The sequence below is a fragment of the Ursus americanus genome, chromosome 34, assembly GCF_024610735.1.
Source record: "Ursus americanus isolate L20-20 chromosome 34, mUrsAme1.1.p, whole genome shotgun sequence".
NCBI classification, from domain to species: Eukaryota; Metazoa; Chordata; class Mammalia; order Carnivora; family Ursidae; genus Ursus; species Ursus americanus.
In genome coordinates, this window is record NC_142160.1 from 27,062,289 (window position 1) to 27,085,171 (window position 22,883).

At 41.3% G+C, this 22,883-nt stretch overlaps 1 protein-coding gene across 5 annotated transcripts in view; it reads right to left on the bottom strand.

The window, feature by feature from the left end:
• Window positions 1-22,883, bottom strand: part of FANCC (FA complementation group C) — a 269,377-nt gene that overhangs the window by 21,510 nt on the left and 224,984 nt on the right. For all 5 annotated transcript variants that reach the window (XM_045780982.2, XM_087858800.1, XM_087858797.1 and 2 more), the window contains 5 exons: window positions 17,294-17,346; window positions 15,663-15,762; window positions 8,245-8,320; window positions 5,196-5,277; window positions 2,743-2,917 (listed from right to left, as the gene is read on the bottom strand). In XM_045780982.2, the coding sequence (XP_045636938.2) occupies window positions 2,743-2,917; window positions 5,196-5,277; window positions 8,245-8,320; window positions 15,663-15,762; window positions 17,294-17,346 (486 nt within the window). The remainder of the gene's footprint in view (window positions 1-2,742; window positions 2,918-5,195; window positions 5,278-8,244; window positions 8,321-15,662; window positions 15,763-17,293; window positions 17,347-22,883) is intronic.

Genomic DNA, 22,883 nt, shown 5'->3' on the forward strand with positions numbered 1-22,883 from the left:
AGGAAACCAGGTTCATATCTTTCTTGTCTTTTTCCCATGCCTTGTGAACACAGCACTCACTATGCATTATGTTTTCTTATAGCTTTCACAATGCACTGTAAGCAATATCATGTATCTTGAACACATAGTCTTTGAGAACATGATTTTTCATGGCAGAATGCTAGTCCATGGTTAGGATACGTCACAATTTAATTTCACTATTGAAAGTTTAGGCCATTTGTAACATTTGCAATTACAATAATGCTCATGTCTTATACATAAATCTTCGTATGGATCTCTAATTACTCCCCTAGGAGAATTTCTAGAGATGGAATGACAAAGCTAGAGTATGAACCCTGAACTAATTCTTAGGGATATACAAACACAGGTATTTCTTGTTTTTCTCATGATCCAATTCCAAGTTAGCAAAAGAAGATGGACACTGGCTGGCAGTGAACATGGTCTGCAGAGAGAAGTGTGGGTCTTTGTGTGGCGGTTGCTTTTGCTTCCCCACTACTGAACCTCAAGGATGGCCAGGGGAGGCAGTGCTTCTAGCCACAGTAGGCTATCAGGGCTGAGCGATTAACCAGATTTAATGACACCTTTTGAGGAAAAGGCACAGATGTCGTCAGGCTCATTCAAATCTCCCAGTAATCACACATTCAAAGGCAGCTCAGAGTTTGTTTCTCAAGTCACCCAACAGACCATCAAAGGGATTAGAGCTCAAAAACCCTGGAGAGTGAGAGGTGTGTCTTCCTAGTTAAACTAGGAAAACTGGGCCCACTTGCTTGTCAGGATGTCACACACACCAGCGCCTCAGGTTGGGCACCAAGGAGGAAAAAAGAGGCTTTGGGATCACAAACATGAAGTGTGGCTTCAATCACAAGATAAACAGCCACCTCTGACAGGGTAGCTAAGAAGGAAGCGAACATGCTGGCGCTCAACTATTCTGAATGAACTAATTAATCTATTTTAAAAAAAGATTTTATTTACTTATTTGAGAGATAGCAAGAGAGAGCGTGAGCTGCGGGGAGGGACAGGGGTGAGGGAGAAGCAGACTCCCTGCCGAGCAGGGAGCCCGTTGTGGGGCTCGATCCTAGGACCCTGAGATCATGACCCGAGCTGAAGGCAGACGCCCAACAAACTGAGCCACGCAGGTGCCCCAAGATAATCTATTTTTATCCAGTATGCCTAAGTATCCCTGGAGTAATAAGAACTATGCACACGTTTTATTAAAAAAAAAAAGAAAAAAGAAAAAAGACCAAGTTAAGTATTAGAAAGACATGGCAATGCAGAACTTTCCAGAAATTACATTTTTGGGGGAACAGTTTATTTCTCTATAGTTCAAGAGTGAACTTCTGTTAGTTTCTATCATCAATATAGAATTTAACACATAACCTACCAATTTAGCTTATAGATAATCAAATATAAAGTATATGTAACAGGGCTTTGGAAATCATTAGTGCTACATACATTTTAACTACAACTATTATTAAAAGCAAGGATTTCCCTTAATTAGGATTAGGATTTCTCTTAATTAGTTTAATTGATGTATTTTTTAATTTATTCATTTGAGACTGAGAGAGACAGCACACAAGCAGGGGGAGGAGCAGACTCGCCACCGAGCCCGAAGCCCAAGGCGGGGCTTGATCCGGGGACTTGGAGATCATGACTGGAGCTGAAGGCAGACACTCAACCATCTGAGCCACCCAGGTGCCCCTTTAATTGATATTTTAAAAGGGAAATAGAAGGCTTTCTTTTTAATCATACAGCAACCCTCAAAGATGTATGTGGATTATGATAATTTCTTTAAAATGTTCTATTTTTGATATGATATAAATTATCACCAAATTTCAACTTTCTAAAATCCAAAACTTTCTTTCCTCTATATGCAAACCTTTAAACAAGTAAAATATACAGCCATATCTGAACTATTCTCTGCTTTTTTCCAACGGAAAACATCAAGCAAACAGGAGAACTGCTCTCTACATAAGGAAACCTGCTTCCTTTAATTATTAAAATTAGCAAAAAGTGCTAGCTGTTAAGGTTTTAAAAACCGGCAAATAAATGTTTGCAAGGGAGGTGCCAATGCCTTTAATCAAAGCATCGCCTCCTGTAATCATTATACTCCACATAAAATAACAACTCTCTTCGCCATAGACAGTCTAGCACTTAGCGGCTCTGTTATTTATGAAAATGCCCAAGTCCTTTTTCAGAAGGGAAGGGGTTAATATCAGATTACTTTAGTAAGAGTTCTAAACAAAGCTGGTAATGTGAGGACCTGTTGACTGATCTAAGAAAGCAGTAAGTCAAGACAGGCGGGCTGCCGATCAGAGGGAGGACAGAGCCCCTCAGAAGAGCAGTCAGACTCTGCACAGCAAACGCTGGAGGACGCGGCCCTGGGGCCAGGAGCACTTGTGAGGGCAGAGCTGGCAGCCGAGCAAGAACAGATGAAACAATGCGGGAGACAGAAGGGCTCTGCCTCATCTCCTCGACGCTTCCTAGGAAAGCAGAGGGGCAGTGTGCTGTCTCCAGTCAACCCTGTGAGGCAAGAAGACGTCTCTGACCACAAACCCAGCACACACGCACTCACTTCTCTGGGTGGACATCGACACGCTTCCACAATGAACACAATGAACACTCGGTGCTTAGGTGCCTGAGGGTTAGTGGAAGCCAAACCCACTCCAGGGCCCCTTCCTGCAGCATCCTTTCCAATCCCGAGACGGCCCCGGAGCACCACACGCAATGGGCCCTGCCACCCACCATGGTCTGTGCTCTCTGCGGACTCCCGTCATGTGGGCTGCAGCTGAATGCCAAGAGCCACAGCAGGGCCTCAGAGGGTTCAGCTTCTGACATCACTAACTGCTCAGCCGCGATATCAGCCCATCCTCCAAAGTGAATGAACAAAAACCAGCACTCAAAGGGGCCTCCGTAGGACCTGGAACAGAACCAAAACACATGGCAGCTGGCAACTTGATTTCTTTTTCTTTTTGGTTCTTAAAGCAACTGTAATGTTTGCGAATGGTTGGCTTAAATTGTTCTTATCCACTGAAGTACAACTTGCGAGGAATACAAGTTAGACTCAGAAATGTAGCTCACAATGCCACGCTGAACTCATCACAGGGCCATCAAAGGCAGGTCTTTCAAAACCCCATGTGCCCTGAGGACTTCAGACATTTAAATCTTTATATCCAAGGACCATGAGTGAGTACAGGCCTTTGACAAAGAAAGATTCTGGACCATGAACAACAGGAATGCTACAAGATGAGAACCTGCAGGCTCCCCCTCTGCTTTCTGCCTGGCCTGCACAGCTGGGCTGCCGTGGAAAGTGGGGCCCCCCAGCCATTAGGCAGCCACCCAGGTAGCTCCAGAGCAAGAACTGAGGGGACTCCTGGGGGTCCAGATGGAGACCAGAGAAGGGATGCAGACAGAAACATGCGCTGTTTCCTTTCTGACAAAACACAAGGTTCTGGTCAGTATTCTGGCAATTATAAATTTTGAATGGACTGCATACTGTATTCTTTCCTGTCATCACGTGTATGTCCAAGCTGGAAAGTTAGAAGCTTTTGTGAAGCTATCCTTCTGTCATGCTGGGAACTGAGAGGTGTGCTGGTTGTTTAAAGGGTAGACTTCACTCAAGGAAAGGAATCATTAATATGCACAGTGACAGTGTCAGCAGCTTAATATCTCCTCTAAAAAAATGGAACAGGACTGGCCAGAGAGCAAGTTAGATCAGAACCAGGGAAGCTCCTGGAACAGGAGAGTTCTGGGCCTCTCTTGGTTGGGTCTGGGTCTGCTGTATCTGTTCTGAGAACAAGTAATTAAATGTTTTGAAATCTAGCTTGTGGAACAGTGAAGAGAAAAGAAGAAAGGAGGGTATTAATCTTACTTGTCCCATAGGAGAAAGAGGTGGTGCTCTGTGGGCTGCATCAGTGGTCAGCTGGGTTATGAGGTCTTAAAAGCAAGGGACAGGTTCCATAGGGTCTCTTCTATACAGACCTCACTGTAAGCGGAGCACCAGGGCTCTCTCACACTCCCTGCTCACAGGTGGGGACCACACCTGGAGCAGAGCTTAGAACTTGCCTTTCACAAATGCACCTGGTCCTTCTTGCTGTTCTCTACCAGTAACTGAGTATGTGACGCAGTCCCAGTGGCCGGCTGAGAAAGCATCTAAACTGACTCATCCACTCCTCCCTGCAGGTGGACCCTGAAATCTAATGAAGGCAGATCTAGGTTAGGTAGGAGTACCAAAACCCTAGGTTTTGGGTCTAGGTCCTACTCTGCAACAGGAACCACCTGAAAGGATGCACACAGGTGTTACAGGTCTTTAGCGTGGCCAATACTCCGATCCCCACCTGGCTGCTAGTTCGTCTCATTTATTGGTAAGAATCTTCTTGTTGGGGAGGGGTAGGTAGTAATGGGCACAAAGCCTGCATCAGTGATCATGAACATAAGGAGGACCAACCGGAATGTATGATAGGTCAGTGAGGAGATTACAGAGAATTTCAAGAGGGAATAGTGGCAAAAGGAACAAATAAAGACAGTCTTAGTAGGTTAATATAGACAACAAACAAAATATTTAGAATCTACGAAAAAGTCAAGAGGAAGCTGAAGAGTGTTACATCACAAAGAACTTAGTAAAGCCTAAATGTGATTGCTTTTAGGAAAATAATGTATATGAGAGGGTACTTAATATCATGTTAGAAATTAATTTATATTAGAATGGATTTTCTAACTTTAGACAAATATTTATTAAAAAGAGGAGGAAAAGGGGGCATTTTATCCTACTGTGTAGGAGAAGGTTAGAATTTCCTTCCCTAGAGAGTAACAGGAAGTCGGAGAAGACCAAGGGACCCAGAGGGCACCACCCTTCTCCTTCTGCATGGCTGGGGCTGGGGGCAGCATGCGGGCACTGCTTTTTATAGGGTCTAGTCTTCTTATTGTTATACTTGTATATTTCAAAACCCAATACCAGCCATTATTCGGGACAGTTTCTGTGCCAGATACTTACATACCCACCTGTTGATTCCGAGCTGCTCAAAGTGATACATGCAGCTGGCTCTGTGCTTCCTCCACTTCTCACTCAGCAGTGTGCTTACCTGTCTGGGGACGGTCACAGACAGTAACGCCACCCCCGTCAGCCCTCCATAAAGTGAAGATCAGGGTCAAGAGAAGCCACTGTGACGCAGACCTAGGAGTTGTCAAGAGTTGCTTACCCATGAGTCTGGTCTTCAACTATTTCTCTGAGCATTTCAGAAATATGTTTCAGTGGCTGGTGCCACAGTTCTTGTGGAATATCTGTGTGTAGAGAGACAGACCAGAGGGAACTGAAGAAAAGTCAAACCTATTAGGATCATCTGCTGCTAAGACCAGAAGAGCTTTGGAAAAAGGCCTTATTTTTCCTGGTCCATGGGACCCATACCACTGGTCTCATGCTGTTCCCAGCCAATATCCAACCCTTAAGCCTGGGAAGATCCTCAGTGTTACACAGAATTAAACTGCAAAGGCTCTTTAACTTAGGTACACGGAAGGAGACAAACTGCATAAGCAGCCCACCCTAGGACTGGAAATGTTATGTTGCAGATGCTCCAGGTTTTTTTCTTTTCAACCCCACCCCCCACCCTCTATCACTGACAATTCATGATTTCAAAGTACATGGAGATGGTAGTAAAAGTCAACAAGGAACTAAAGATAGGCTGCCCAATTCTTTTTCTATGACTGTGATGAATTCAGAATAGGATTTCAGGTTTAAAGGAAAGAAAAGGCCAGGAAAATAATACGCAGATATCATAAAAGCAAATGTCTTTCCTTTTCTTTCTTTTTTTAAAGATTTTATTTATTTATTTGACAGAGAGAGAGACAGCCAGTGAGATAGGGAACACAAGCAGGGGGAGTGGGAGAGGAAGAAGCAGGCTCCAAGCAGAGCAGGGACCCCGATGCAGGGCTCGATCCCAGGACCCTGGGATCACGCCCTGAGCCAAAGGCAGATGCTTAATGACTGAGCCACCCAGGCGCCCCAACAAATGTCTTTTCTTGAGTTAGTTTTTCTGGTTTCGTAATTATTCCATGGTTTTAGACACATCTGAACATGTACGTATCTGCAGTTCTAAACAACATCTGAAAAAGTTACCACGTTTCCATGCAGTGATAGATTCTGTAATTAAATACATGAGAAGATAATGTAAATGATGGGATCAGCGCTGCTAACTACTCCACAAATGTCACGGATTACAGGGTCATTTATTATCTTTCCCTCCTCTGAAATGCCCCTAACTCTTGATTTGTAGCCTTTGAAGGCATGTTTCATTTTCTTCTTTGTATTAATTATTTAGATACTTATTTTATGTCCCCCTCTACCTGTAGCTCTTGGATAGTCAGGGCTTGTAAGTGATCTATCTTTTATGCCCCACCGGACTTCACAGTGGGCACAAAATCAATTTCTGATGAATAGAAGATCGGTAGGAGAAGAAAGGGAAGAAGAAAGGGGGGTAAACAGAAGGTGGAATGAATCATGAGAGACTATGGACTCTGGGAAACAAACTGAGGGCTTCAGAGGGGCGGGGGATGGGGGAATGGGATAGGCTGGTGATGGGTAATAAGGAGGGCACGTATTGCATGGAGCACTGGGTGTTATACGCAACTAATGAATCATCGAACTTTACATCAAAATCTAGGGATGTACTGTATGGTGACTAACATAATATAAAAAAATCATTATAAAAAAAAGATTCTATTATTAAAAAATACTTCAGGGGCGCCTGGGTGGCTCAGTCGGCTAAGCATCTGCCTTCGGCTCAGGTCATGATCCCAGGATCCTGGGCTCAAGCCCCACGTCGCACTCCCTGCTTGATGGGGGGTCTGCTTCTCCTTTACCCCTCCTTGTGCTCTTTCTCTGTCTCAGATAAATAAATAAAGTCTTAAAAAAAATATTTCAACTCGTTAACTTAACATTCATTTTTTTACCCAAAAGTAATATGCTGAAAAGCAGAATAGGAGGAACTTCTGCTAAAATTCCCTTATTTATTTTTGGACATAAATCTAGGACAGTCACACAAAGGAAAATGTAAATGGCTGAGTTCCTGCTCAAGGTATCACCTTAGTCTTTTGTTTACAGATTTCCCAACTTAAAAAATAACAACTCTAGTATTTTTTCCGGAGCTCATTCAGCTTTTCACATAGACTGACCTCAGGCTTCTCTAATCTGACTTTAGCTGCAAAGTGAAAAGCAGACTCTTCTGTCTTGTTATGAAAGTTTTCCCGTTGTGTTCCCACAGGGTAAGTTTCACAAAACTGTTGACCACAGGTCCCGCCAGCCTCATTACCACCTCTACTGCTAGCACCTGAGAGGATAGGGTCAGATGGGTCGCTTTAGGTAAGAACCTACAACTTTTAGAAAAAGGAAGAAGAACTGGATTTTGTAAAATGCTCTGAAACTTTGAATCATCTACTTTCCTTGAATAAATCAATTTACTCAAGTCTCAGAAAAATGCAAACAAAAATGGCATAAAAAGGAAATATTACCGGCTCTTTCCCTCTTCTTTTTCCTTCCACAATTAAAATGCCTTCTTCTCTGGCAGTCTGTGCTGTGTCAGTGCTGCCTTCCCCTCAGATGTCAGGCTTCCATTGGGGAAGGACACCTTTATTCTTTATGCCTGAAATGCTGCCTAAACACAAGTTCCTGAAAATGCTGACAGGTCAACCCCAGTTGGGTTAAGGATGGAATCATCACTTTCCCAACTGGATGTGGCCAGTGGAAGGCTGGCAAATGAGACCAGAGAAGGCCATGATCCAATAATACACTTATTGAATTCTTTCAAAAGTCTTCTTCCCTTGGCTTGGTTAGGAGAAATTTCCCCTAAATTTCCTAGACTTTATCATTTTATCTTTCCTTCTGCAACAAGGGGCACAGAGTGGAAAGAATGAAATACAAATAAACGTACTGTTTAAACCTTCCTCAGCCACGTCTTAGCCTGTTCCCGGCATTCAGGTGGATCCGGCTGGCACCAGCAGGGGCCTATGTTATCCGCAGCAGACTATCAAAACCTAACGAGAGGCCATTTTTTTTTCTTTCTTTTGGTAAGTGATGATAACTGAAGTCCAGAAAATTCTCATATCAAAATCCCACAGAATGTGAGACCCTGAGAGCTTTAAGGGATGTTAGAGATGACCGAGTCCATCTCCCCTGTTTTACAGATAAGGGTCATGGTCTGTCAGTGTTCTTTCTCAGAAATTATTTTAATATGGGCAGAATCAACTTTCACGTACCTTCCGGGCGTTGGAGCAGCACCATAACAAGAGATGGAGAAGCGTAAGGAAAGTAGGTCTTGAATGTAAACTTCAGCTACAACGGAATAAAAAATTCAAAACCACATGAACATTGGGGCTGAAAGGGATATTAAGGAAGAACAAAATCTTGCATCATCTGCCCCAAAAAGACCTACTAGTACTAACATGGTCAGAATGTTTTCTTAGACATTGATTTTTTTTAAAAATGCTTCCAATAACCTTGTAAATATGTTCCAGAAAAATGAACGTTTTGAAATCACCTTCTGGGGCTTAAGAAAAATAAAGTTATGTTCCTGATGTCTTCATAGCAGTTCTTTACGTCACATGATCCCAACTGTGCACATAAATCTCCTATTTCAGTGAGAGTTTCCAAGGTGGTTGTGAGATGTTACGTATTCCAGCATGATTTTTTTAACAACAAAAAAAGCATGAAACAACAATGGTGCTCTCAGTACTTGGAGGACCAAAGCGCTATAGTTATTTATGCCCTCTGAAGGACTTTTGTAAGAAATTAAAGGAAAATCTAGAAACAGTGATGTGCTCAGGCCTTGATGAGTTTTGGTAATCTGCAAATCCGTGTGACCATCACCCCAGTCAAAACAGAGAACATTTCTGTCACCCCAAAAAGTTCATTTGTGGTTCTACCACTCCCCAGCAACCAATATTCTGATTTCCACAAGAGTTTAGTTTTGCTTATTCTTAGATTTCTTATGAATAGAATCATAGACTCTGTATTCTTTTGTGTCTGGTTTGGCTCAACATATTTTTTTTTTTTTTTGAGATTCATCCACGTTACTGTGCCTAAGTAGTTCATTCTTATATTCTTTTTTTTTTATTGCTTGAAATAAGCATTATATGAATATACCATAATGTTTATTCATTCTCCTATTGCTGGGTATTTGGGTTGTTTTCAGTTTGCGGCTACTATGAAAAAAAGCATCAAATTAACATTCATATTTAGGTCATTTTGTGGACATGTGCTTTCATTTTTCTTGGGTAAATACCACAGGAATGGAATTACTGTTTAACTTTCTTAAGAAAATGCCATGTAGTTTTCCAAAATGGTTGTACCATCTCACACTCCCACCAGCAATTTATGAGAATTCCAGTTGCTCCACACAGGAAACATTTGATATTGTCAATCTTACTAATTTCAACCATTTCAGTGGGTATGAACTGTCACCTCTTTATGTGTTTACTATGTATTTTTTTTTTTAAAGATTTTATTTATTTGACAGAGACAGAGACAGCCAGCGCAAGAGAGAACCCAAGAGAACACAAGCAGGGGGAGTGGGAGAGGAAGAAGCAGGCTCCCTGTGGAGGAGCCTGATGTGGGGCTCGATCCCAGAACGCCGGGATCATGCCCTGAGCCGAAGGCAGACGCTTAACGACTGCGCCACCCAGGAGCCCCTACTATGTATTTTCTTGACAGCAAATGATGTTGAACAATTTTCATGCGTTTATTGCCAACTTATGTATCTTTTTTGAAGTGTGTATTCATTTCTTTTGTACATTTAAAAAAAACGAGTTGTTTAGGGAGTAAGTGATCTTTATATATTCTAGACACAAGTTCTCCATCAAATATAAGTATTGCAAATATTTTCTCTCAGGTGGTGGCTTGCTTTTTCACTTTCTTAATGATGTCTACCAAAGAAAAGAAGCTTTTCATTCTGATGAAATCTGTAATTTACCCATTTTTTTCTTGTACGGTTTATGCTTTTCTTGCATCCCTTGTAAGAAATCTTAGATTGTTCCAATATTAAAAAAAATTTTTTTTCCTATGTTTTCTTCTAGGAGTTTTATAGTTTTAGCATTTACGTTGAAGTCTATGATCCACCTCAAATTAATTTTTGTACTTTGTGAGGTAGAGGTTCATTTTTTTGCCATATAGATATCCAGCTGTTTCACCACATCTGTTCAAAACGTTCCTTTCCCCATTGAATTGCCTTGGTGTCTCTGTCAAAGACCAACTGACTATATACACACACACATATATATAATGTACGAACTCCATGGATATATATTTCTGGACTCTTCACTCTTCAGTTCTACCAATCTATCCTTTTGCTGATACCTCATGGTCTTGATTACTGTAGCTTTAAGTCTTGAAGTCAGGTAGTATTAGTCTGCTAGGTTTTTTTGTTTTTTGGGGTTTTTTTTTTTTTGCATTTGTTTTCCAAAATTGTTCTGGCTATTGTTCTGGAATTATATGGGTTCTCTCTTCACGTATTTAAGTTTCTTTAAGCAATGTTCTGTAGTTCTCAGTGTAGAGGTCTTATACATCTTTTATTAAATTGACTTCTAAGTATTATTTTATTTTTTTTAAGATTATTTATTTTGGAGGAGAGAGAGACAGTGTGGCGACGAGGGACGGAGGGAGAGGGAAAGCAGACTTTGCGCTCAGCAAGGAGCCTGATGCAGGCCCGATCTCAGGACCCCGAGATCACGACCTGAGCCAAAACCAAGAGCTTGACACCCAACTGACAGTGCTACCCAGGCACCCCTTAAGTATTTGATACGTAACTGTGCATTTGTCTTTATCTCTTCACTTCTATCAATTTTTGCTTCATGTATTTTGGAACTCTGTTATTAGGCACATACCCATCTATAATTGATATTTTTCCTGATGACCATTACAAAACATTCGTCTTTATCTCTGGTCATACCTTGTCTTGAAGTCTACGCCATCTGCTGCTCGGAGCACCACACCAGCTTCCTGGGCTTATTATTTGTATAACCTATCTCTTTCCTTTCTTTTACTTTAATCTTCTGTGTCTTTCTAGTTAGAATGGGTCTCTTGAAAATAACATACAGTTGGATCTTGGCTTTTTATCCAATCTGACATTCGTGCCTTTTACTAGCATATTTAGCTAATTTTTATTTAATTTTTATAATTAATGTACTTGTTAGTATGTCTGGGTAATTTAAGTCTACTTTTCGATGTTAGTTTTCTTTTGTCCCATTTATTCATTTTTTTTTTGTTCCTCTGGCAGCTCACAGTCCTGTTTTATGAAACCTCAAGTCCATCAGATTGTGAGCCCACAAAACCCCCTACCACTCCCCACATGAGAGACCTAAGGAGACAGCAGAAACTCCAATGTAGTTTCCTTTTTCAAGGCTTAAACCTCCTCCAGTTTCTATGTGCTTTTTTGGTTGCTCTCTAGTACCTTCAAATAGTTTTTAAACATATTTTGCTCACCATTTATAATTTTTATTGGGAGATTTAGTCTAATACATTATTGGACTCAGCCAGTGCTGGAACCAGAACCTGAACTGATTTGCTGTTTGTACGAAGCCATTACGCAAGCTTAGAAAAAGTGGCTTGTTGTGGCAACAGTAGTCCAACTGGGCACGTTGATGGAGCTGCACTGTGCTTGCCAAATACAACAAGGGTGAGAGGAAAGGATAAAAAGAGAATGTGAAGCACTGAAGGCAAACATCTCTGACAATGGGAAAGAATGTGGATGAATGGGATTTCTCATCAACTGTTGGGGGGAGTATAAATGGGCACATCCACATATGAAAACAATTTGCAGTATCTATAGAAGCTAAATCTTTGCATACCTAATAACTAGCACTTGCACTCCTAAATACATATCCCAGAACGTTTAGAGCTACCCTATTTCTAAAAGAAAACAAAATCTGGAAACAACCCAGAGGCCTACCACCACTTTCCCAACACAGTACCATACAGCAACACCCCACCATGGCCACACACATCACAGAGCAATCTTGGTGAGTGGGAAAAGCAAGGCTCAAAAGACTGCATACAGTATGCTACTCCTGTTTCTTGTTTGTTTTATGAAGTGCAAAAAAGTGAAGAAAACATGGTTTAGGAAATCCCATATATGTGACCACACTATTTTCAGAAAAAGCAAAGGAATGATAGACATAAATTCAAAACAGTGGCTACACAGGGGAGAAAGGCAGGGCTCTAAGACAGAGATAGGCTATACAGATACATGTAAATTATTGTTACTGCTCCAGGTCTCGTTTGGATATCAGATTCATAGATATTCATTTTATTAAGAATAAATACATGAATGAATGAATAAAACACAGAAAGGAAAGAGCGTTATGCATGAATCACACAGGACATTGGGTGTTATACATTAAGGATTATGATTAATCTAAAAATGGCCACTCAAGAAGGCAGGAGATCAATGATGAGAAATGGCCGTCAATTAAATAGGCAGGCAATCAGGAAGAGAAATGACATAATATATGTAAAGGAAGGCCTGTGCAAAGATAAGAGGTTACTGCCCTCTTAATCTGAGCCCAAAGTCAGGGCAATGAATTCTTTCTTTTTTGGATCCCTGCCCTGCTTTCCACTGGGACTCTGTGTATATCCCTTCACGCCGCCAGATTCATGTAGCCTTAGCAGGGTAATATTCTAAATGAAAAGCACCAGAAATAAAAAAAAGAAAAGAAAAGCAACAGAAATAGAACAAACAATCTCAAAATCCGTGTGGAACCACAAAAGACCCTGAATAGTCAAAGCAATCCTGAGAAAGAACAAAGCTAGAGTCAGCATACCCTCTGATTTCAAACCTTATTACAAACCTATAATAATCAAAACAGTACAGTACTGGCATAAAATCAGACCCATAGATCAACAAAACAGAACAGAGAGCCCAGAAATAAACCCACACATACGTGGCCAAGGAGCCAAGAATATACAAAGGGGAAAAGACAGTCTCTTCCATTAATGGTGCTGGGAAAACTGGACAGCCACATGTAAAAGAACGAAACTGGACCACTATCTTAACAACATATACAAAAAATAAACTCAAAATGGATTAGAGACTGGAACATCAAGACCTGAAACCATAAAACTCCTAGAAGAACACAGGGGTGGGAAATTCCTCAACAATGGTCTTGGTGATGATTTTTGTACCTGACTCCAAAAGCAAAGAGAACCAAAGTGAAATTAAGTAAGTGAACGACATCAAAGTAAAAAGCTTCTGTACAGCAAAAAAACCCATTAACAAAATGAAAAGGCAACCTACTGAACAGGAGAAAATATCTGCAAATCATATATCTGATAAGGGGTTGATATCCAAAATATATACAGAATTCATTACAATTCAATACAAAAACAATCTCATAAAAAATGGGCAGAAAATATGAATAGGCATTTTTCCAACGAAGACGTACAGATGGCCAAAAGGTACCTGAAAAGTGCTCAACGTTACTCGACATCAGGGAAATACAGATCAAAACCACAATGAGGTATCACTTCACATCTGTTAGAACAGCTAGAATCAAAAAGAAATAACAAGTGTGGGCAAGGATGTGGAAAAAAAGGAACCCTAGTGCACCGTTGTGGGGAATGTAAATTGGTGCAGCCACTCTGGAAAGCGGTATGGAGGTTCCTCAAAAAATCAGAACTACCAACTGATCCAGTAATCCCACTACTGGGTATTTACCCAATGAAAATGAAAACATTACCTCAAAAAGATAGTTAACTAGCGGCACCCCCTATGTTCACTGTAGCATTGTTTACAGCAGCAATGACATGAAAAGAACCTAAGTGTCCACTGATGGATGAATGGATAAAGAAAACGTGGTCTATGTCTATACAATGGACTATTATTCAGCCATTAAAAAAAAGCGCTATCTTGCCATTTGCAACAACATGGATGGAACTTGAGGGCATTATGCTAAGTGAAATAAGTCAGACAGAGAAAGATAAATACCATATGATCTCACTTATATGCGGAATCCCAAAGCAAAACACCACTTGAGCCCAGGGATACAGAGAATAGACTGGTGGTTGCCAGAGGCATGCTGCGGAGTAAGGTGAAATGAGTGAAGGGGATCAAAGGTACAAACACTTCAGTTCTAAAATAAGTAAGTCTCATGGATGTAACGTACAGCATAGTGACTACAGTTAACAACACTGTATTGATATCTGAAGTCTGCTAAGAGAGTAGATCTTAATAGTTCTCACTACAAGAAAAAAAAATTTGTAACTTTGTGGTGACAGATGTAAACTAGACTTATTATGAACATTTCACAATATATACAAATATTGAATCATTATGTTGTACATCTGAACCCGGCATTTGTTAATTAGACCTCAATAAAAAAAATAAGAATGGACAAATTAATTAAAAGCAACTGCAACTCCAGTCCAAATCCACAGTGCCCAAGAACAACAGCCAGGAGCAAGGCTGGTAAGAAAAACACACTTAAACTAATGCTTTAACCACTGTCTTCTGCCCCAGCCTAGGTGTTGTTCAGGAGTCAAAGGGCAAGTTTTCTAGAGGTTGGTTCCTAACTGGGAATACAAAGAATGCACAAAGGAGGATAAAAGATATTTATAATTATGCCTCAAAATGGGTGTGAGGGCCAACCAATGCCTTTCAGCAGAGCTCTCCTCCCGAATTCCAGGCTGGGTACTACTGAAACATGGTTTGCTACAGTCTATTTAACCTCCCTAGGGAAAATACATCATAAATATTTATGATTGCCTTAAAAAGCGGAAACATCTGCTAAAACCTGAGATTTCTTTGGTGTAGGGGTGTATGGGATTGTAGCAGAGTAAGCATCACACAGCACTGCTCTCTTCAGTCAGGCTGTGGAAAGCATCGTGAGGGACCATGGCCTGCGGACCTGCAGCGGACCCAGGCAACTGTACAGGCAAAGCACCACACACAGTATAGGGTAGTGAAAATGCCCGAAATTGAAAGCTCTCGTTGGAATGCTTCCTGTTTCACAAGGTCCCTCTAATCAGTCCCTGGCAATTGGCAGGGGTTGTCTGGCTTCTGCTGATGGGGCCCACAGTACAAGTCTTCCTACAGCCCTCACGCCTGGCTTCTTGCTCACCGATTGTGTCCAACTCGCACCTCTTGGTCACTGCCGTTCCTAGCTGCTTCTCTCCAATGATTCAAATCTCTCCTTGTCACTCTCACTGGCTCCTTTCTCTCCTGGAACCCAATTCACGTTTGGATCTCTCCTAGCTAGGCAAGGAAATACTAATTAAGAATGTCCAGCACTGCTTTATAATATGTGGCATTTCCTTCTTAGCACACGCCATAGAGACTCCAGAATGCCTGGGCAGGGCAGAGGCCTGCTTGGCAGACAGCATGCAGCATGGGGCCCAGAAAATGCCTCCTCCAGCATGGCACGCGCTGGCATGACAGTTCTCTTACACAACAGTAGGTAAATGCTTCTGGGTACCAGGCACAAGGCAGACAGGAAGTATCCTGATTTATTTTTCAATTAAAATGGTTTTACCTTTGCTGGGGCATTCATTTGGAAGCTTTCTTCATAAGCAAAACGATCCATCAAAATTACCAAAATCAAAGTGCTCCTTCTTGGTGATTAGCTAGATACTCTAAACAGCCTTTTTTTTCTTTGGGGGAATGAATAATATATGCATTATAACAAACCTGCTTGTTTTTTTTTTCCAGAGCTTCCACAAAGCACCGTGTAAACCCTTGAACAGCGACTAGTACTTCTGGGGCTCCATCGGTTTCCAGGAGTGCATACCTGCGCAATGCAAAGCCAGATTACAACACGTTTAATGATTAATCTGGCAAACATGTGAGCCTGAATTGTAAAAGGGAAGAGTGAAAACATTCTTTTTGTGCCATAAGCTTCAGCAGTATCTTAGCTCATTGGATTTCAGTCCTTGTGTGAAAGTAGGAGAAATTTGTCACGCCTTTTCTAAACACTTAAGTTAATACAGCAATCTGCAGAGCTTCCTTTCTTGGTTTTTAAATTATTATTGTTGTTATTTTCTTTAAAGATTTTATTTGTTTATTTGACAGAGAGAGAGAGAGACAGCGAGAGAGGGAACACAAGCAGGGGCAGAGGGAGAGGGAGAAGCAGGCTTCCCACTGAACAGGGAGCCCGATGCAGGGCTTGATCCCAGGACCCTGGGATCATGACCTGAGCTGAAGGCAGATGCTTAATGACTGAGCCACCCAGGCGCCCTGGTTTTTAAATTATTAAGCACTGCATATCCCTTCCATATAGGTCTGAGTGCTCTTTAGAAATATTCGCACATTGTATGCCCAGGCATGCAAAATCAACAGACCTTCTGCTTTTTCAAGTGGAGAAAGAGCTGCCCACGGCGGGTAAAATGCCATGGTCAAATCCACCCAGAGAAGCCATGGAAGAGTCTGTGGAAGACTCTGCATTGTACCTGGATTGGCTTCTGTGCATTTTCATCCAACTAACTTTATGTTGAAACAAAAGAAATCAACTCAAACTCTGCTTGCTTTAAACTAAAACATCATTCTGACTTCCTCCTGTGCTCATTTATTTAGCCTGAAGTTGGTATGTTTCAACACCAAGTCAAGGGCTGGGTTATTTGCTGTTGTAAAAATTCCTTCCCCCAGTGTTGCTGTCTGCCGTGAGGCACTACTACTGAGCTACTGAGCGTGGGGGGGAAGAAGGGGGGAGGGTGAGCACCCAGGAAAGAGGACAGAAACCCTCCCTGGGTAACATACTCCCACTAACTGCCTGCCATAACCCAACCTGGCTTCCAGTGGTCTCTCATCTCTCGTCATCCGTAAATCCAATGAACTTCCTAAGAAGTACTCATATTTGCAAAATTAATGTGTTGTAGGATAACACACATAATTGACTTTGCCTTTCAGCCCTCTTAAGAATGGCATTATTTATTTATTTTTCTTGGTTTTTCCTTAGCTTTAAAATCCTTTAAAAAGATTGGTCAGCCCTCATGTGGTGAAGGAAGTACACTGCTATGCTTTATTTTGAGCTGAGAAAAATCCTACATGAACATTTAATGATTTAATATCTAATTCAATTTTGCCTTTCTACCATCATTATAAGAATTTTAAATGGTTTAAAAAATTATTTTACTTCTAAGGCATTGGCTTTTAAATATACACGGACATTCAGGTTTTACCAAATTTTAGCTCAGAGGGGTTAAGACAGAATCAGAAACTAACTTGCCCATGGTATAGCCAGAGACTACCACACAATTTTTTATTCACATTTGGAAACTGAGCTTTTCTAGATCAATTATTAGCAAAAATAGCACATCATTTACCTGAACATTTCATCAACAATTCTGAATATGGCAGGGTGGCAGGCTGCTTCAGGCTGTAAAGGAAGAGACCAAAAGAAAGTAAAATATCAGAAGCATTTCTCTGATAACATACGACTGGTTATTATCAGGGAGATGAGTTGTCTAGAACTGCTGGTGTCTAGAAAATGGGCATATTCCTTTGGCTTAGAAAACAACAACAGCAACCCTGAGTGCATGGAAAAAGCCATGCATTACAAACATAAACTGGTTCTCTAGGAGCAAAGAGATTATGGGCAAGCTTTATTTCCTCTTTATACTCCTGTTTGTTCCACATTTTCTCCAAAAGACCAATATGATCCAGAGAAAGAATCAATAAATATCACGGGAAATTTAAAAACACCTTTTGCCAGCATGCTGCAGTAAAGGCAGAACCTGCTTGTGTTGCTAGTTTTACACCTGCCCATGTGCTGACCACCCCCCATGGCCCAGGAGTGCCCCAAGGTCAGGTATGGGCTGGCTGTCTTTTTCATTCCTCCTTATTAGGCAATGACTACATAGTTATTTAGAATTATTATTGAGGAAAACAGTGACCACTACAATTCTCGACTAAATAATATCACACCTTAGTACACTATGAATTTAGCAGCTTAAATTATTTAGGATGAAAAAAGGGCTAATGAAAATAAAATATAGATACCATCATCTTGAATAAGAAAAGTAATTTATTCTGTGAATATTTTTGTGACGGTTTTGATGATTTCAATCTGCAGAAGTTGAGCTACTGTGGCCTAGATGGGGCTTCAGTGGGCTTGACCCAAGTTCCCTATCTTTTCAGCCAGGCTCAAAGCCTAAGATTAAGCCAGATGAAAATGACATTTGTGGGACACCTGGGTGGCTCAGTAGGTTAAAGAACTGCCTTCGGCTCAGGTCATGATCCCAGGGTTCTGCGATCAAGTCCCACATCGGGCTCCTTGCTCAGCAGAGAGGCTACTTCTCTCTCTGCCTGCAGCTTCCCATGCTTGCGCTCTTTCTCTCTGTGTCTCTCTGACAAATAAATAAATAAAATCTTAAAAAAAAAAAAAAAAAAAGAAAATGCCATTTGTGTTCTGAAACAGATTTTACAGTAGCCTCCAAATGTGAGTGGATTAAGCTCTACAAGGGACATTTCTTTGAGTCCTACCGCACTTGATATGACCAGCTCTGGTAAACATTTCTGCATAGCCCCCTCAACAAGAAAAGAAGAAGAAAGTATGTACTTTGCCTCACAAGTTTTCTGAGCCACGATGAATAAAGAATGGAGCCTATCTCCATAGATTTTCTTTTCCACTCTCCAGTCTGCGCTGGCCTTTTGAATTGTAACATTGAACGTGTGCCATCTAGTGTTCAGATTCTGCCACTACAGGCTGTCACAGCCGGCTCCAGTTAAGAACACTGCCACTTGTTGAAAGGTTGGGAAGATTTCTTTTTAATTACTGGAAGAGAGAGATGTGTGCTTTGCAAGTTACAAATTGCGACTCTTTAAGTAGAGTAACTCACATTCCCTAATCCTTCATTGATGTGCATTTTTATCAAAAAAAAAAAAAAACTAAACTAAAAATTCTCATAGGTAAATTCATTATGTACTCAAGAAATAATCTGGCAGGACCATGGTTGAACAGAAGGGAAGCAAATTATTTTTTGGCTTTGATCTCAGGCAAGTCAGTTACTCTCCCTGTGTCTCAGAACCACTGTAAATAATAACAGTGATTAAGAGGTCACCGGATAAATGCCCAGAAAATATAAAATGTTTCTACGTATTCGTAATGGAAAAATCAAACAAGAAGGGAAAAGCAAACTATAAAATTTTTAACTTTCATAGATGGACAATATGCCTGAATAAGTGTTTAAGACCAAATAACACTTTCACATGCCCACAAGCAGACAGACACACAGAGACTGAAAATGCATTGATAGAAAACCAAAATTGGAAATGGTAAAATAGAACCATTCCTTTTGCTCTAAATGGTCTAACTAATTCAGTGTCACCATGTAAATTTGATGCTAGTAGAAAATCACTCAGTCCTAATTACAGGGGGGTGCCTGGGTGGCTCAGTGGGTTAAGCGTCTACCTTTGGCTCAGGACACGTCCCGGGATCAAGCCCTGCATTGGGCTCCCTGCTCAGCGGGGTATCTCTCCCTCTGCCCCTCACCCTGCTCATGCTCTCTCTCTCTCAAATAAATAAAATCTTAAAAAATACTAATTACAGGGATTTCTAAATGGTCAACGAAAAGAAAATCCAATGGGTAGAACAGGCTGCCATGAAAATAAAGGGGTAGAAGCAAGAACGTACTCAGTTTGTTAAGAGAAGACTAGAGTTTGGACATACTTTTATTTTATGCAGTGTTCTCTATCAAAACCGCTCAATCCAATGTTTTAAATGTCTCCAGAATATGTGGAACCGCCTGCTTTCTCCATGCCAATGGACTCTCTGCTTAGATTTCCTTCTGTCTAAATATTTCAGACTTTTGTTTGCTCTCAGCCTGTTTCTACAACCCATTTTAGCTTTTTACAACAGGTAAGATGCCAGGAGGCAGGAGAACCTTGCTGAAACAGCAGTGGCAGAGATTTTGATTTAAAAACCAGTCTTCCTTGCTGCCCCAGAGCTGTGAAAGGCTCTTTCTCATTCACCGCCTTTACTGACTGTTTTTAAAATGAGGCTCTTTACACTTCCCGAGCACATAATTTCAGGGTCAGTGAGTCCCCTCATGAAGCCTGGAGTGCTCACAGGCCAGGCATGTGTCCCAGTGACATCAAATCACAAAAGCAAACTTAAGCTGCTTCTCTTTTTTTTCTTTTTTAAGATTTTATTTATTTGAGAGAGAGAGAGACAGCCATCAAGAGAGGGAACACAAGCAGGGGGAGTGGGAGAGGAAGCAGCAGGTTCCCAGTGGAGGAGCCTGACGTGGGGCTTGATCCCAGAACGCCCAGATCACGCCCTGAGCCGAACGCAGATGCTTAACAACTGAGCCACCCAGGCGCCCCTTAAGCTGCTTTCCTTATCAAGAGAATCCTCCAAATAGAATTAAAGTCTTAATATGCTTCTTTGGAAGCCATAAATTCCCCCGCCCCCAAATCTTGACAGCAGCCTTGTGAGGGAAGAGCCAAACATTTAACCACTCTGTGCCCTGTCTTATTCGTAGAACGGGACCTACAGTAACCCACCACAGGCCACTCTGCAACCCAGAGCCTCGAACCCTAGCTCTAAAGCCCTACAATCTGGGTGATTATCTTTCCTGTAAAAATGAGGGAAAGAACAACTATCTTGGGTTCCACCTGTTTGTCTGTTTTTCTCCATCCTACCAAAATCTGTTCCTTCTCAAGCTCTGCCCTTCTCCATCTGGCCTAACGATTTCCATGCACAGATTATTTCAAGTCTAGGGAAACTATGTCACCAAGAGGCCATCAATAACACACGTTTTGCCCTTCTCCTCTCCCCTCACACCTCCCCCAATCCTTTCACTGAATGTCAGAGGATGAACAGAAGATGATGATGGAGAGCTCCGGATTCTGGCTTCCTTTTCTTATGGACCAGATTGTTCTGTTGGGTTGCATCCCCTTCCCATCTCCCACAGCTACCCAGAAATGCATCGTTTATCTCCTCTCTGCCTAGGACAGCCCATTCCCAGCCCTCAACAAAACGAGGGAAGACAAAGTCAACACAGAAGAAATGTGCAGTGGCCGTGTGCTCTCGGCCTGCGCTGTGGGGGAAAGGTGAGGGAGAGGCCAACTGTACAAATAACAACCATGCACACTCTCTGCCCTTGATGCCTAATCTGTTATTTTCATCTCAATTCATCAAGGATTATTACAAGCCACTTGTCACTTGAAAGAGGCCTGAGAACATGGAAGAACAGGATTCTCATGGAAGAAATCTTTCCTCTTTTCTATCATTTTCTGATTCCTTGTGTGTGCTCGATTGAGTATGGGGAGGCGGGGAAGAAGAGAGAGAATAAAAACCAGACAGGGAAATTGTACTATGATTTGAGGTAATTCACAGACAGAAGTGAATGCCTCATAGAAAAAAGGGCAGTGAGGAAACAGAAAAGTTCTCAAGCCTTTTCCACTTATCATCCCTCACACATATTTTTATCCAAAAAAGATAGAGGGAAATTGGAGATAAGAGATAAGACGAAGTTCAGGAAGCCTGGAACAGATTCTCTTTCACGGTCTGTTTTAAAATAGTTAAATATTTTACTTAGGAATGGTCATTCTCTTCAAGAAGAAATGGCTGGTGAGAAGCTTGCCCTTTAGGCCCAGCCCACTTCTCTGAACCCCTGACCGGTGTGGTAGCCCCTGTGGTGACGTATGTATAGAACTAAAGGGTGACTATATTTATCAGAAAATAACTTTCTTCTTTTAAAAAAGGGATTCTCTAGAAGATTCATTCCAATAGTAAACTCTTTTATGGAGTTCAGAAACAATTTGGTTTTTTAAGATATCGACTTATATGAAACCTCCATATCTATCGTGTAAAGTAAAGCACTTTTATTAATGTGTATGTTTTATTACATCATTTTCTTCTTTTCTCCTTTCAGAATGCTAAATATAAGACTGTAAATATCCCTTTTACATTTCAGGACCTATTTTGTTTCAAAACATTTAAGTTTCTTTCAACAAATTTGAGCTTGGGAAAATTATTCTTTTTAATCTTTACCAGATGTTGTTTATACTACAAGCAATTTTTTTTCAGTACTCCATAATGCAGTTATTGTATAATTAGTGATAAATGTATCATTTCTGGCCTTAAAAGAAAAACAACAACTTAAGCACCAAATGTACTTTTGTATTTTAAATTTACCCGTGCTCTCCAAGAGCATTTAAGACATAGGGGATGTCAGCTCTGGATGCAGAACAAGATCCCCCAAACCTGAAGTTCTTTCTAGCCTCACCCAGTGGCCTCCGTCCAGTGAGCATGTGCAGCCTGAGCAGGAAGATAGTTCCTCAGTTTCCTGCTGCTTCTTGGCTCAGTAACGAAGTGGCCCTGAAACCCCAGGTCGAACACTGAACTCTATTTGTTTTTTCTCTCTCCCTTCATTTGACTGGCTGGTTGCAAAGTCCTGCACCCCCAACAGTAATATTCCCCAGCACTTGCACTCTGGACCTCCTTCTTTACAGAGATGACACTTGGAGTGGGGGAGGGTGTGTGTGTGTGTGTGTGTGTGTGTGTGTGTGTGTGTGTCTGGTGCCCCTGAGAGGTCGATGCTGGGAAGTGCAACTACTGTCCCAGATGCAGATTCTTGACCTTTTTGCTACAAGCATAAGCCACTACCACGCTTTCCTATTTGACCACTGCTAAATTACATGCACCACATTAAAGAGCTCAAAAAAAGAAATGCTTAAAAGACTGCTAATGAAAAAGCAGGAAAAGAAAACCCTAGAACATTAGTAAGAAGTTATTCAAGCACTGAAAACTGACATCATCTGGGATGTGGAGTTAATTCTTCAGTATAATCTTTTATTAAAGGGGAACTGTGCTTGGAAAGTGTGTAAAGGAAGTTTTTCTTTTTGAAGTGGCTACAATTGCTCTTTGGAGAATGAAGACAAGAACACATCCTATCTCACATCAGGGAG